Source organism: Pangasianodon hypophthalmus, chromosome 3 (assembly GCF_027358585.1).
Source record: "Pangasianodon hypophthalmus isolate fPanHyp1 chromosome 3, fPanHyp1.pri, whole genome shotgun sequence".
NCBI classification, from domain to species: Eukaryota; Metazoa; Chordata; class Actinopteri; order Siluriformes; family Pangasiidae; genus Pangasianodon; species Pangasianodon hypophthalmus.
The window spans coordinates 25,065,224-25,082,623 of NC_069712.1; the positions used below are offsets into that span (position 1 = coordinate 25,065,224).

Here is a 17,400-nt window from a genome sequence, read left to right on the forward strand (position 1 = left end):
AGGATGAATTCTGAAGTGTGCAGAGCAAAACTTTCTGCTCAGATTCAGCTGCAAAACTGATAGGATGGTGCTTCACAGTACAGATGTGTAATGAACCAAACTGTACCATGAAAACAACCCAAGATCTTCGTAAGGCAAAGAAATGGAATGTTCTTAAATGGCCGAGTCAGTCACCTGACCTCAACCCAACTGAGCATGCTTTTCACTTTTCACCCACAAACAAGCAGCAACTAAAGGCGGCTGCAGTAAAGGCCTGGAAAAGCATCTCAAGGGAGGAAACTCAGCATTTGGTGATGTCCATGGGTTTCAGACTTCAAGCAGTCTTTGACTGCAAAGGATTGCATCCACATATTAAAAATAATCCTAATATTTATGATTCTTAGTTTGTCCAATTACTATTGAGCCTCTGAAAATGAAGGAACTATGTAATAAATGGCTGTAATTCCTAAACAGTTAATACAATATATTTGTTAAATCCTATGAATTAAAACTGAAAGTGTACATTTCAATCACATCTTGATTGCTTCATTTCAAATCCATTGTGGTGGTGCACAAAGGCAAAATTACAGAAATTGTGTCCCTTACAAATACTTATGGACCTGACTGTACATAATACTGTGCAAAAGTCTTTGGCACATGTAAAGAAATTCTGTAAAGATTCTGCAAAGTTGCCTTCAAAAATAATGAAATTAAACATTTCTACATATGTAAATACTATAAAGAGCAGTAAACAGCAATAAAGTAAACAAAGTCAATATTTGGTGTGATAAGCCTATCCCCTTTATTTAAAAAAAAAACAAAAAACAAAAAAAAACCCCACTATACTCAGGCAGGTTTATAACTAAATTAGCTGGTAAGCTTTAATAAGAATCTGCCACAGTTCTTCTGGAGACATTGACTGTTATACTTGCTTCTTTTTTTTTTTTTTGCATGTAAAAGCCAGCAGCCTTAATTGTTTTTTTGTTTTTGGTTTTTTTTTGTCTGAAAAGTGCTCTGTTACATAATATATTGCTTTCTTTACTGACATACGAACATGGAAATATAAAATGTTTTTGTACTGACTCAATAATGCAGATGTCATAAACTAAGCTTATATAACCTATACAAAAATTATACAAAATAAAATTAAGTGCCTAAGACTTTTGCACATTACTGGACATACACTGGTAATAGATAAACAGTAATGGTGGTAATAGGTGGTAGGACGTGTCTTCTTGTCTGTCCGAGTTTCTGAGTTGATCCCAGGCTGAGAAGTAAGGAAAAATTGTCTCATACTTACTTAATTTTTTGTGATTACAATAGCGATTGTTGGTGTTCTGAATTTTTGCATATTTTTTCTTAAACATTGTAAGATGACATAAAGCTGGGCAAACACAATCAGCTACTAAACAAAATGAGTAATCAACTGTCTTGCATCAAATTGGTTTGTTTTGCATATAATGCAGGTTATTGGAAAAGAGTGGTGGAACTTTTTTAGGGCTTTGCCCATATGATAAAGCGCATAGACCTTGAGTCATGGAAACGTATCATCACTAATTTCAAGAGGAAGTTGGTCTCTATTAAAATACAAAACTAAATGTTTGTAATAAAGTTTACATTAAATAAAAAAATCATTATGTCATAATGCTAATGAACTGTCAAGGTGTGAAATAGTACCAATGTATAAAACAATCTAATCATAACTATACAGTGTTTTAGTGTTTGGTAATGCATTTACCTGCCCATGTCAAATCTCTGAATCAGCGCTCTTCATTTTAACATCCTTATATTTAGAATATAACCTTTACAATATGTGTATAGTTGCAGTATACTCTCACCAAGCAGTTTATTAGGAACACCTACACATTCAAGCAATTATCTACTCACCTCAACCATCAGAATAGGGGAAAAAATGTGATCTCAGTGTTTTTGACCATGACATGATTGTTGGTGCCAGACGGACTGGTTTGATTCTATAATTGATGATCTCCTGGGATTTTCAGGCACAACAGTCTCTAGAGTTTAAGTATTTTCTTGGCACACATTGGGCCTGTTAATGCCAATCCATGATCACTTGAATGCCACAGCCTATTTGAGTACTGTTGTTGATCATGTGACAATGAGTTCAATGTTTTCAGTGGCCTTCCCAGTCAGCGGCTCTGAACCTAATAGGACACCTCTGGGATGTGGTCGAACGGGAGATTCGCAGCATGAAAGTGCACCTGAAAACTCTGCAGGAATTGCATGATGCAAACATGTCAACATGGACTAGAATATCTAAATGCTTCCAACATTTCATATAATCCATGCCACAAAGAATTGAGGCTGTTTTGAGAGCAATGGAAGGCTCTACCTAGTATTAGTATGGTGCTCCTAATGAAGGGTTTAGTGAGTGTATATGCATTGTATAGTCAGTTAGATAATTATTAATTAATTAAGTTGCAAATTCTAATTCATTTGAATTTTCAAAAAGCCTTTGCATCATAACAAAGAGGTAAGAATCAGAACAGTGATGACAGGCACATCAGTGGCATGTAGGCTAGATCAATATTCTTCATTATTCTTTTCTTATTAAAGCATATTAACATGTTAATATAAAAGATGAGTAGGGAAAAAAATGTCAGTGGCCTCCACCTGTAAAACCATTCCTGTTTTGGGGGTCGTCTCATTGTTGCCCATCTAGTGCACCTGTTGTTAATTTCATTAACACCAAAGCAGCTGAAACTGATTAACAACCCCCTCTGCTACTTAACTGACCAGATCAATATCCCAGGAGTTTAATTGACTTGATGCTATACTCTGATTAAAAAGTGTTCCTTTAATTTTTTTGAGCAGTGTATATTACATAGGTAGAGTTTAAGAAATTTGTCATGCTAAACATAAACTGCCTCTCTGGATGTCTTTTCTTCTCTCCTCTGTGCTCGGTCAATGTTTGTCTTATTTATGAATTGGCTATAGCAGTCCCTGTGGAATCCCGTATTAGCCGATTCACCCTAAAGCCTATCAGACAAATTTAATCAGTTCATTTTTGGCAACTACACTTTCTATAGTGTTGAGGTCCAACCACTGTTGTGCATAGAGATAAAACTTTTTTCTGTAAAATTGGTCAGAAGGCCAAGTTGCATTTGAGGATAAAAGCATGCAGCACTTCATCTTAGACTCTTACTCATGCTAATATTTCCATGGATTTATTTTCAGACATGTAACAAAAATGCTTGGGTTAGCATGCACGCTCGGTGAGAGTGAGACAACACTTTATGTAGGTACAGGTACACACTGTTGGGAGAGTCTACCTGTACCTATACAGGTAATGTTACTCCGCTCAACATTTCAGATCATAACTTAATCACACTCTTGCCCTTCCAGCCCTGCCTATCACAAACTATACATTCCACTTCCCCACTTTCATCAACCTCCATTCTATCTATCCTTCATCCCTAGATTTCAGCATCCTAGCAGCTGTATCACACCTTGACTTCTCCAACACTTCAGTCACCTACCAATAATTTCTTCTCTTCATTTTTTCCCTTTTCATTTCCATTAACCTCCTCTATCTTCCAGACCAAGTATGTCTTCTTGCCCTGCTCCTTGGTGTCAGATGACAGACAAAATTAAGAGCTGAGAAAAAGTGGAGGAAATTACAAAGTCTCTTACTGCTCTCTCCTGTCAAAGTTCTCCTATGATGTGAAGACATTTTTCTACAACGGAAAGCTGGAAGCATCTGCATCTGATCCACAGAAACTCCACATTTTTTCTCCACTTCTTAACCCTCCTGTCCTCCAGAGCTGACAATTTTGCCACATTCTTTGATAAAAGAATTTGCTAAATGTGCCTATATTTCCCTCCTACCACATTCCCTATTCCTACACTACACAAGTCCTCCTCCCCATATCTCCTTAATACATTTTTCCTCTTTCTTCAGAAGGGACTCAGCAATCAGAAGAAATTCTCTAGTCCAGCAATTCTACCACTTGCTCAGTACTCATTCATTTCACATTGCCATCTTGCAAGATTTCATTCATCACTTCCATAGTAAACAACTCCATAACATATGTACTGACTGCCTTCAAGACAGCAAGGGTTAACTTATGCTGGAGAAGCCCACTCTAGATACCTCAGACATTAGCAACTACTGACCGGTATCACTTCTCTCCTTACTTTCTAAAATTCTTGAACAAACTGTATATAATCAGTTGTCGCTCCATTGTCAAGCTGACAGAACATCTACAGTAACTCAAATAACCACGCTTTACAACGCCTTTTTGTGAGTAGAGAAACATCTTAGAACTCACATCAAACCTCTAGGCTACAACACCAGAAAACCATATCAGGTTCCACTCCTGTCAGCCAAGAATCTGAGGCTACACTGCGGACAGGTCAAAATGGGATAGTTTAAGATTGGTTCCAGCTGACAGGAATGTTTTTCCAGTTTGGCCATTCTCCTCAGACCTCCTTTATTAACAAGGCGTTTATGCCAACAGAACTGTTGCTCGCTGGATGTTTTTGGTTTTTTGCACAATTTTCTTTAAACTCTAGAGACTGTTGTGTGTGAAAATCCCAGGAGATCAGCAGTGTCTGAAATACTCAAACCAGCCTGCCTGACAACAAACATGCCCCAATCAAAGTCACTGAGGTCAGACTTTTTCCCTATTCAGATGCTTTTGACATGTATCTGCATGATTTTATACACTTTTGACATGAATCAGCAGGTGTACAGGTTTTTCTATTAAAGTAGTTGTGCATGGCAGTGGTAGTCCAGGATTGAGAAGCTTTGTGTTAGTGTGGAACCCTTCTGTTAGCTAATGGAATCATAAAACTTATTATGCATATTCAGCATAACAGTTACTACACTATGGGTCTGGTGTGAATGTTGAGTAGCAGGTACTCTGGGCTGTTTCAATATTATTTTTTGCAAGATTGCAAAGGCTGAATGAAACAAGGTAGTGGGCTGTATTTGACCAATGGACCTTGAGTATGACACAAATAAGTTAGAGAATATGCTATAGCTCATTTTTTACTATGCAGTGTGTTAATTGTATCCTTCATGACCACAGGACTGTTGTTTGCTGGATATTTCAACCCAGCAGAGCCATCAATGTGTGTAAAGCCACAGCAACACTGCTGCCCTGATACATTACCCACTACATTATGCACATACTACCAAGTCAGTGTCACTGCTGTGCCACAAAACCAAGAACACTATCTGTACATTGATGTTCTTGTGGTGGACGTTTTGGATGGATGGATAGATGGTGTAGAAGATGATTGAGACACCATACATAGCAGCAGATAGACTACAGTCAGTAAGTGTTCACCTACACAGTTTACCTATATGGTAAAGGGACATGATAAAATGGCAATGACTGTAGGCACAATTTAGGTGTATTGGATAATGTGGCTCTGGGCATAGTAGTACTGAGTAGAAACCAAAAATTCTGTATCATGTCTTTGCATACAAGGTAATCAAGTGATGAAAAGAATATAAACAAGTACTTACCATGGAGAACATCTGATGCTGGATCCAAGTAACATAATCACTCCTGATGTCAACAAGGTTTTGCAGTTCATGTATATAAAACTTGTCATACTGAATAATTTGGCCAGCTCGCTCATTTACCTGCAATTTTAATAAAACATGCTTTATGGGATTATGGTGTAAATTATCTTCAGATTTTACATTCAGAAAAAGTCTGCACACAGTTCTGGATATCTAGGAGCCAAGCGGGTCTATCACTGTAATTTGCCTCACATTTTATCTTAAGCAAGAAAACCATTCAATCAGCATGTGTGCTATATCATCATGATTAGTGGTTGACTGATATGGGTTTTTCAGTGGACGATGCCGATATTTACTGAGAAGAGAGGCAGATGGCCGATATGGTGCCACTTTTTCCCCCTAAAAACCATAGAACAATATAATAACAAATGAAAATACCATACATTTGCTTAACTTTTGAATACTTCTGCATGCAATAAAATAATTTGTTTCACTAAACATCACTCAAGCATCAGCACTTGCAGAATGTGTGTTGTGGATGTTCACTACAGCCTACAGTAAATATAAAAAGTCTACCCTCCCCTGTAAAAATTGCAGTTTTTTGTGATGTAAAAAATAAAACCATGAAAATAGAAATGTTTTAGGGAAAAAAAAAGAAAAACGCCAAAATACACTGGTTGCACAAATGTGCACACCTCTCAACTAATACTTTGTTAAATACCTCTTTGCTTATAATACAGCATTCAGTCTTTCTGGGTAGGAATCTACCATCTTAGCACTTCTCGATTTGAAAGTTTTATTCCACTCTTAATTGCAAAAATGCTCCAGATCCAACAAATTGCGAGGGGATCTCTTTGCACAGCTTTCTTCAAGCCATTCCACAGGTTTTCAATAGGATTTAGACCCTGGCTCTGACTGAACCATGTCAAAATATTAATTTCTTGTTCTGTTGTTCTCTGCTAACTCCAAGTCAACTTTGTCATTTTCCAAACGTATCTGATACAAAAAGAGTTGGGATGGAAGCCTAATAATCTGCTCTCATATTTTTTTTCCCTGCATGACAAAAGCAGCCCAATGGACCATTTGAACAAGCCCAAGATACCCAAACGAGTATGTGAACAATGTCGCTCGTGTAACAGCTGTGTGCACACATACGCGTGGTGAAAGTGAAGTATATTGCACCTTAAATCTGCCCCTACTAAATTCTATACAATGGTTTACGTAGCCAAATTTTTGTAAAATGTATAAGGTAATATTGTACACAATTAATGAAGAAATATTAAAAACATATATTTTGATCTGAATAGTTATCATACTATTATATAGTCTTATACTGTTATACACAGTTTATACTTCTTGTACATTACCTTGTTTAATTTCAACCACTATGCCATTTCCTTTATTAATCAATTACATTTTAAGCAGAACCTCAACATGTATTGTATCCAAAATTAGACTAGCAGAACATTATAAATCTAAAGTTCAAAAACAGCCTAAGTCGGCAGTAAAAACTGAGGGCCTGGTAAGACGACCTACAGAGTTTGTAAAGCTTAAGCTGATTGGTTAAGGATATTTCTGCTTTGATTGCTTGGTGATGTCTTGCACAAAAGAATGCAGCCAGTTAAAGAAAACAAAAGCAAACACACAGAGTGATCTACAATGCAACCACTTCCACAAATAAATGATAAGTGTACATTCCAAAAAAAGAATAGAATAGAAATAGAAAGCTTTTTCTGATTTTATTTATTTGTGGATCTAATTTTATACTTACCAGCCACTTTAATGGGTACACCCGTACACCTGTTCATATGCAATTACCCAAACAGCCAACTGTGTTATTGACTATTTAGTAGGAGTAGGAATCTTTCATTTCCTCAATTCAATTCAGATTCAGAGGTCTGCTTATAACAAAAAAATCTTCTGGATGCATCTCAGTTACTATTTTAATGAGTATTCACAGTTACATAGGATTCTACGTCACCAGAAGTCAATGAATCGCAGGTTACTGGCACTTGACCTGTATTTCTGATCAACTCTATCAACAACTCTATTTTCTACAACTGTATAGATTCTTCTCAAAAATCTTGAAAAAAAATATTGTATCTTTTTTGCCCACTGGGTGCCAATGCTTGTTCAAGGGTTCTCTGAGTATGCACAACAGTTTTTCCTGCTAAAGCTATATCTGGGTGGACATACCTGATGTGATTTCTCATATCGGTTATGATGCAAAGTATTTAATCTTGGCATAACAGGTCTTGAAAACTGCAAAGGTATTGGCAAGTTCTTTTTCACTATTGGCCTAGTATTCCCAAAAAAAACCCAAAGTGTTCCCAAATGTCAGCTTTTAAAAAAGAAGGTGCTGGTTTGACTACTTGCCTTTTCCAATGACATCTCTCCCTCTCTCACATTTTGAATGTAAACATTCTTTACAGACTTTAGCAGAATTAAAAAGAAAAAAGTGTGTAGAGAATTGTGTTTAAAATAATCAATTCTTAAGTTTACTGCATCAGTGCGAAATCTTTCAAGAAAGCATAGCGAAACACTGATATAACAAATATACCCCAATAAACATCCACAGTTATGGGAAGGAGAAAGTACATCCTCCTTCAATTCTGTGTTTTTTTTTAATCAGGGCCTAAATAACAATTGTGTGGTCCTCACCAACTACAAATAAACAAATAATCTCAGATGACAAAAACAAAACAAACAAACAAACAAAAAAAATGCAAGAAATTTCAATATGTAGTCATTTTTTCCAAAAAGTAAATCAATATTCAGAAACCAGATGGGAAAAAATAAGTACACCCTATAATTCATTAACATGTAGAACCACCTATAGCAACAATAACTTGAAATAAACATTTTCTGTAGGGGTTTATCAGTCTCTCACATTGTTTTGGAGAAATTTTGTCCCACTCTTTATAACACTGCTTGTTTATGCACAGCTCGTTTAAGATTAAGCCATAGCATCTCAGTGGGGTTGAAGTCTGGACTCTGACTTGGCCATTCCAACACCTTGATTTTTTTTCTTTTTTAGCCATTCAGATGTCAGTTGGCTGGTGTGCTTGGGATCATTGTCCTGTGCATGATCCAATTTCGGCCCAACTTGAGCTGCTGGACAGATGACCACCTTACAATGATGAACAATGAGTTCATCATTGTCTCAATGACTGGAAGTTTCCCAGGTCTGCAAAACAAGCCTAAATCATTACCTCTCCACCACCATGCTTGAAAGTTAGGATGAGTTGTTCATGGTGGTATTTTATGTTTGATTTTCACACAAATGTGCATGATGACCAAACATCACCTCGGTCTTGTCAGTCCAAAGGAGACGTGTCTTTGCATCTTTTCAGATGGCAATTTTGCAAATCTAAGTTTGCTAATCTAATTAATTTTGGAGAGAAGGGGCATTTTCCTAGCCAACCTTCCATTAAAAAGTTTTTTCTTATTGTGCTGTCATAAGCATAAACATTTATTAAACATTTAATGTGTTTACAGAGGCCTGTAGGCCACATGATGTAGCTCTTGGGTTTTTCTTTATATCTCTGAATTTGCAGCGACGCCCACTCCTGGGCGGACTGCAACAGTCTTGAAGGCTCTCCATTTGAAAACAAACCTTCTCACTGTAGAATAGTGAACTTCAGATTGTTTGGAGATGGCCTTATAACCCTCCCCAGACTGATGAGCAGCAATAATTGCTGCTTTGAAGGTCATGTCCATGGGCATGGTCATGAGTTCCTTTCTTCTTGGCATGATGTAGACACACACCTGAGTGCTCCAGAACACCAAATTACCAAAGATTAACTAAGCTTGTGCATTTTATTAGTAACACCTGGCTGCTAATTACTCTGTTAATGGTTGTGGAAGTAGGAAAGATATACTTTTCCCACCTGGTTTCTGAATGTAGATTTACATTTTTTTGGAAAAACTGACTACATATAAAATCTGATCTGTTTTATTTTGTGGTCACCTGAGGCGATATGTTTGTATATAGATGTTGGTGAGGACCACACAATTGTTATTTAGGCCCTGATAAATAAAAAAAAAAAACATAGAATTAAAGGAGGGTTTTCTTTCTTTTTCCCAAGATTGTATGGTCATTGGTCACAGCAAATAAGGAGGAATAGTGGACCTCTGCTTTATGCAGTTGGTCACAGCAAATAAGGAGGAATAGTGGACCTCTGCTTTATGCAATGGCTGCCCGAGTAAAAATACTGCAAAAACTTCTTCAACTTTATCTTGGTCAGGGTTCTGGTCAATCCGGAGCCTATCTTGGGAACACTGAGTGTAAGGCAGGAATACACCCTGGATGAACCCCAGACCCCAGCAGCTGCACCACAGTATTGCCCACAATCTATTTTTTATTAATTAAACCAACTAATATTAATTAACAAAATTTAGTGTTTTTTTAGTGTTAAATTACAAACACATATCTCAAATTTAAATAATGGCACAAGAAACTAACATTTTAACAATCACCTTAGTTTTTACTAAGTTTTTGCTAAGTCTTTGAAGAACTTTTATTTTTCAATGTGTATTTAAGCAACATGATAAATAGTTAGCACCCCAATACTCAACAACTTCTAAACATCTTTCTAATTAAGGATTGTAGTCAGAGTTGAGTTACCCTAGTGACCATCTAAGCATAGTGAGTAATGGTGTAATGAAATTTTAAATTTTTCAAAACTTAATAAAGACAAAGTGTTTGTGTGATACAGTCAGACTCTTAGCAATATATAATGGGAAAAAAAAGTGCAATAGAATGTAACAAAATTAAACAAGGCTAAGCTTTCACTGGTGTGACTCAAGGGGCCATGTCTGAAGAACAGGGCTTTCCTGCTACAGGACTTTAAGTTTAAGTTGTGCTGTCAGAGTCACATAGCATAGCACAAGTAGTCGTGTAGCCCTAGAGGTTTTTGCCGTAATGTCTGTAGCCCTAGGTTTTTTTTTAATCCAGCATTTGCCACTACCGAATATGAACTTTCCAACTGCCATGGTGATTTATTTAACCTGGACTGACTCAGCCAGGAAAGCCTGTCTGAATGCAGATTCTTTGCTGTGCACATGTGGGCAGGTGTGTGTCTTGCTTTGAGTTTTCATCTAGTTTTAGAGACTGACACAGATGATTTTGGACATGTTTAGACCACATATCTGGCTGACACGGCATACTATACAAAAACAGAAAGTGCTGATCTCCTGGGATTTTGACACATTACAGTCTCTAGAATTTAAACAGAATAGTGCCAAAAAAATAAAAAATAAAAATAACACTGAGTGAGCAACAGTTCTTTGGGTGGAAACACCTTGTTGATAAAAGTGATCAGAGAAAAATGGCCAGATTGGTTTGAGCCCCCAGGAAGGATATAGTAATTCAAATAATCACTCTTTACAACCGTGGAGAGCAAAAAAGCTTTAGAGACTGTTGTGTGTGAAAATCTCATGAAATTAGCAGTTTCTGAAATACTCAAACCAGCCCATTTGGTACCAACAATCAGAGTTTACCAGAGTTTGGTACCAACAATCACACTTTTTCCCCATTCTGATGTTTGATGTGAACAGTTCGTGACCTGTTTCTTGCAGGATTCTATGCATTGTGCTGCTGCCACATGAATAGCTGACTGGCTAACTACATAAAGGTGCAACTATATATATATATATATATATATCTATATACATACATACATATATATAGAAGTATTTGGACAATGAAAGGATTCTGTGATCATCCACTTTAGTTGTCTTCCATGGTCTTTCGATGTTGTTGAGCTCACCAGTGCTTTCTTTCTTTTTAAGAATGTACCCAACTGTTGATTTGGCCACACCTAAAGTTTTTGCTATCTCTCTTATAGATTTATGTTGTTTTTTTCAGCCTAATGATGACCTCCTTCACTTGCATTGAGATCTCCTTGGACTTCATTTTGGTAGCTCCAGTCGAACAGCTGCCAAATGCCAACTCAATACCTGATATCAACTCCAGACCTTTTATCTGCTTCATTTATCTTGAAGTAATGAGGGAATGGACCGCACCTGGTCAATTAACTTCTTATCAGCCAATTGTCCAAATACCTTTGAGCCACTGAAAACGGAAGCACTTTGCTTAAAATGGCTGTAATTCCTAACTGGTATATGCCATATTTTTGTGGAACCTCTTAAAATAAAGCTGAAAGTCTACACTTTAATCACATCTTGATTGTTTTATTTCAAATCCACTGTGGTGGTGTATAAAGACAAAATCACAAAAACTCTGTCACTGTCCAAATACCTCTGGACCTGACTGTATATATAGCATATAGGAAAGAGCTCTTGTGAAACATACCAGGTTAACGCCTAGATAGATAACTCTTGATCATCTTAACTAATACCATTCATTATGCATTATTGCAGGAGTTTTCAGGTAAAATAGTGCTGAACAAAAGCCAACATTTTTTAAAAAACTTTTTAACAAGTTTTTAAAAACTTAAGCCAATATCTCTGTGGGTTTATCACTCAAACAAACAAATAGTGTGAAAATCAAACCAAACTGTTCCTGAAATGCAATTTTATGGGCCAGTACCATGGCAGTGATGGATGATAAAACGTAAAACCCTGTTAGTTTAAATAAATTCATCCTCTAAGCTATCATTCAGTCTATTGTCTTAATTGCCAACTGCCCTTTCATGTGTCTTGCTGTGTAGGGCTGTGAAAGGTAGGTGGGGTTAGAGTGAAATCGGGGGAAAATCTGTGGATGCGCAGGAAAATATTTATAATGGTTTATATTTTTATGAATGTACAAATTGTATGAGTTTTTATGAATGTTTATATTATTATGAATGTACTTGATGATAACTTTCATGTCAGTATTTTATTGAGAAATCATTTTTTATATTATAAACAGTATTGATATCAGCAGTTATCAGTGTTTTTAACATACTGTAAGTATATTTTGTCTTGTGTTGGCAGATTTTTTTCACCAAGACCAAGAAACATATTTTTTCTAAGATAATCAAGATACCATTCACCTTATTTTCAGGTGTTCAAATGTTTCTTATGAATAGCCTGTACAAAGGTTATAAATGAAAAGTTGCGTTTAGCATGTCAGAACAATAATCTTCAAGTTTAAGACATTCCAACCTTAAATGGCCCATTTGACCTTATGGCCCAATTTACCTGACATAAGCCTACACAAAGCTGTGAATTACGGTAGAATGCATTCCATGATAAACTTATTGACATTACAATGAACAAGAAAACAAAATTATCATCATCATCTTTATATCTTAACCCATAAATAAAAGTTTTTTGTCATTCAGCTCATTGTTAAATGTTCAAAGTTTAGATATTCTAAAACATTTAGAAAGAAATGTTAAAAAATGTTAGTTAAGAAATGTTAAAAAATCTAAAAAATTTAGTAGAAAACAGTCAGATATCTGGTAACAGTGCATTCATTTTAAACAGTTTGTATGAACAATACTCCCTCCCAACCCCCACCCCCGAAAAAAAAAAAAAAAATTCATTGCAGGCCTATACAGTATTTTAACCCTTATATTTAATGATGCTGGAGACATGTTTCAATCTTTATATTACAAAATCCACTTATGACTACATTGCTATGATTTATTAATGAATAATTAATAATTTTTTTAATGAATAATAAAAGTCTACTCAATTTAATGAATGTGAAAAATAGAAGTAAGTACACTGAGTTAAAGGCTCTCAGAAGTTTACTGCTGTATTTCATTCTGTATGTAAATCTGGCACACACCAAATGGCCAATAGCCTACCGTTTCTCTTGAATTGTCTCATAGTGTATAGCTGCATAATTGTGTGTTTTGTAATACATTATACACTTCTTTGAAATCAATTCATCATTTCAATTGCACAATTATAACATTTAGCACCATAATATATGACAGTGCAGCCTCTTTAGAATGGCAACTACTAATAGTCCTACTCTTGGAGCCTGGGTCTACCAGATATTCAGCCACATCTATGTGGAGAGCCGGACACTTCCTGACTGACATCAGGGGTTTCTTGTTGCAGTAAAATGTGTGCATGTTCAACAGCACAATTAAACAACACTGTCGTCATCATCAGACTCCTGCAACTAAAAAACCAACTGTACTGAAAATGAACAGGTACGGGTATGCTTCTTTTCTCGATCCAGCTGATATGTATACAATGATATATCGTATACAACTTTGTGTGTGTTTGTTTATAGCGTAGCAGTACAAGCTCTTGATGATGTACTGAATGAGGATGATGTGCAGTCTGCTAAAAATATTCAGAATGAGCTTCATTCCTGACTGCAATTGCGAGTATCAAGCAGCACCACGAGGAGACGTGTAAAGCAACCTGGGTGGACATACGGCAAAGCCTGGTGAGCAGAATGTTACTGTGCAATGAAGGTTGTAGATTTAATTTCAGTGTTTAATTACAGTGAAGGGTGGTGCATGCCACTTTACTAATTTGAGAATACCTGTAGCATTTGGGTGAAATGAACATGAACACCACATCGTTTAATGATGCAGAGTCGGGGAAGGCCGGATCAATATGGTTGCTTGCTGTTCCATGCCATTTTACCAGAGCAGTGGTACAAATAGTGGCCATCAACCACCAACTGGGATGGTTTGAGGGGCAAATCTGCATTGCCCATGAACCTAAGGCACTTTATCTTGAAGACTGTTTCCCAGAGGTTCCCCCACATGACCAACACTGGTCATGACCAAAAGCACATCAAAGACAACAAGTACTTACACTCCCCAAGAAATGCTGTTGCCCACAGGCGCCTGCATTTTTAACCAACATGTAAGTATTTTTAAGGTCTTTTAAAATAATAATAATAATAATAATAATAATAATAATAATAATAATAATTTTAACATCATTTATAACATTCTAAATGTTTTTAATGTTTTGGTGTGGTCGCTGGAGTCATCATCAGTGCCGGCAATGTTCTCTCATGCAGACACGCACACAGCCCGTGTACTGCGCTTCTTGCCCGTTATCCGATCCGGTGAAGTGACAGAACAAAAAATGCAAACAAATGCACTCCCGCACCGATGCTCATCCATTGACATGCAGCTCTAATTGTGGATTAATAAAAACAAAATCTTTACTAGCAGCAGGTCCCTCTGTGCCACCTGGCGATGATTTTGCAAACAAGATTCAGGTGTAAATTTGTGTGTGCCATGGCGGCGGTGGTCACCATGGCAGTAAGAGGCATTTTGGTTGCCAACCTACTGTATGCCAGCACCACGTTGGTTGTGCTTTCGTCAGTGGGTGTTTGTGTATGTCCACTTCTTGGTTGGTCCGCAACACTTCCAGTCTTTTTGAATTTGTTAATAAGTTTGGCAACAGTGTCATGTGTGATGTGCTTGCTATCCTTCCTGTTAAAGTCCAAACGCGACAACTTCCTGATCCAGCCATGAGAATGATTTCAATACTTTCTTCATTTGTCAAAGCCATTCTCAAAAGCTATCTGAGCATGTGCACACAGTGCTATCTGAGCATGTGCACACAGTGGACTTTCACTTAATCAATAGTTTAAAGTATTCTTGACCGTGATGTTTGGATCACATGCCACGATCCCAGACAAATAACATGTTCTTAGCATAGTTACCCTTTTGCATAGTTAGGATCATGATGCATGTAAAAAGTTATCTAAAAACAAAAGCTTCGTAGATCATTGTGCATGAATTCATTCTTATTATGACCTGTGAGTATTTACATGCGCCTAATATTAAATTTATTAGGAGGCCAAGCACTGAAGGTGCATATGCACCCATAAGTGATTGTTCGTTTTCTTGTTATTCTTCTTCTTCGACTTCCTATGTGACTCTATGCCAGCCCATAGAAAGCTTCGCACACTGTTTATGAAATCTGGCATAGTTTTTTTCATAGACAGTCTCAGCTACCATCACAGCAATTTTGGTGTACACTACTCAATCCCTCTAGCGCCACTAATATGGCAAAATTGGACATACAGTTACAATAATTACTCCGCAACGCAGTGTCATAGAACGCAATTTCACTTTCCTCTGATTCTTTAGGTTTTGAGTTGGAATGGACACCCTGATATTTTGATTTTCTTTTTTTCCCAAAAACAGTTTTTTTTGCCTCTTCTCCTACAAAATCTGTCCAATCACCACCAAATTTGCATCACAGCATCATGAGACTATCCTGAAAAAAGGTATGGGACAGTTCATCCATAACACACAAATGAATTTGACGGGAAAGCTGCCAAACAGGAAGCAAAGTCACATCTCACAATGGTGATGTATTCTGACCAAATGTTGTAGCTGACTGAACAATCTCACCCTAAGTTTCTGCAAGAAGGTTTCAAATCAAATCAAATTTTATTTATATAGCACAAATAAACACAACAATAGTTGACCATTGTGCTGTACATAAAAGACAAAAGATAAATATCTAAAAAGGAAACAAAAAGAGAATAAAAGAGAATAAAAAGACCACAAAGCAATGATAAAGGGAATTTACATCAAAAATACCAATCAGAAAAGACATCAAAGACAGTTGTAGGCCTGAGAGAAAAGGTAAGTTTTTAACTTAGATTTAAATTCAGACTCTGCAGAAATTAGTCTTAGGGATAAAGGGAGACTATTCCACAATTTTGGACCAAAGACAGAAAAAGCTTGGTCGCCCCTCGACATAAGTCTAGACTTCGGAACCACCAACAATCTTTGCTGTGATGACCTTAGTGATCTAGCAGAGTTATTTAAATTCAAAAGGTCAGAAAGGTATTTTGGAGCTAATCCATTCAGAGCTTTAAAAACAAAAAGCTAAATTTTAAATTCAATTCTAAAACGAATCGGCAGCCAGTGCAGATAAATATGGGAAAATATGATCAAATTTCCGAGTGCCAGTCAAAAGCCTGGCGGCTGCATTTTTAACCATCTGAAGACGACTAATATTGGATTGACTCATTCCAATATAAAGAGAATTACAACAGTCAAGTCTAGATGAAATGAATGCATGAATCACTCTCTCAAACTCTGCAAATGTTAAAAAACTCTTAGCCTTAGACAGTAATTTTAACTGGAAAAAGCTAGATTTAACTACAGTATTTATCTGTTTGTCCAATTTAAGGGCAGAATCAAAAATAACACCCAAATTTTCACAGAGTGTTTTACATAAGGGACCAAATCTCCCAGGTCGCCATCAAAAACACCTGACACACCTGTGGGCTCAAACACAATAACCTCAGTTTTTGTCTTGTCAGGTTTGTCTAAATTCACCTCTAGGTGACATTATAATTAACAAATTTGTAAAATTGCTCATAACCTTTGAAATACTCAACATTCAAGTAAGATTCTTGTCCCTCTTGATTCCCTTGAAGGTATTGATTTTGTGAATGTAATGAATTTGTGATATGTCAAACAGGTTAGCCATTTTAAATTTTTTAGAAACGTTCTTTTTGCTTCCTTTACTACAACAGTTTTACCATGGTAAAACAAGTCAGAAAAACAAGCTGCTGCTTTGATTTTCGATATATGTGATGTGTCGTCCATAACATGCAAACAAATTTGGTGGCAAAGGCGCCAAACAGGAAGTGGAATGATGTATTTCAAATAATTTGGAGATCTTTTTAAATCCTTTGCCAGACTCAAACTTTTTCTGAAGGCCTTACAAAACTCTTCAGATCCTGGCATGATGACACCACACATCTCAATAGCAAAGGGAACACCAGAGACTAGATGTGAGAGATTTAAATAAGACAGGTTCCACCTGCACTCCCTAAGCAGGTTCTAAACACTAGCACCCAAACTTGAACACTTGATTCTACTTTTAAGGATATGAAGGTGTGATAAATGAAGGGGTATACTTACTTTTTCCATGTAAATGGTCTGGGTTTTTTTTGTTAATTTAAATTGTGAAAATTATTACAAAATGTAAATTTTTTGTGTCATTTGATAGAGTGTATCAAC

The 17,400-nt window shown here is 36.6% G+C and overlaps 1 protein-coding gene across 8 annotated transcripts in view; it reads right to left on the reverse strand.

Moving 5' to 3' along the window:
* herc4 (HECT and RLD domain containing E3 ubiquitin protein ligase 4) overlaps nt 1-17,400 on the reverse strand; it is a 73,946-nt gene that overhangs the window by 23,085 nt on the left and 33,461 nt on the right. For 6 of the 8 annotated variants that reach the window (XR_008301464.1, XR_008301465.1, XR_004577835.2 and 3 more), the window contains exon 15: nt 5,477-5,596. The exons of 1 other annotated variant lie outside the window; for it this stretch is intronic. Coding sequence is in view for 4 of the 7 variants with exons in the window: in XM_053232723.1 (XP_053088698.1) it covers nt 5,477-5,596 (120 nt within the window). In the remaining 3 variants the exon portion in view is untranslated. Of the gene's footprint in view, nt 1-5,476; nt 5,597-12,961; nt 16,653-17,400 lie in introns of those variants that run through there. One more of the 8 variants, XM_034302739.2, reaches the window with a different exon arrangement.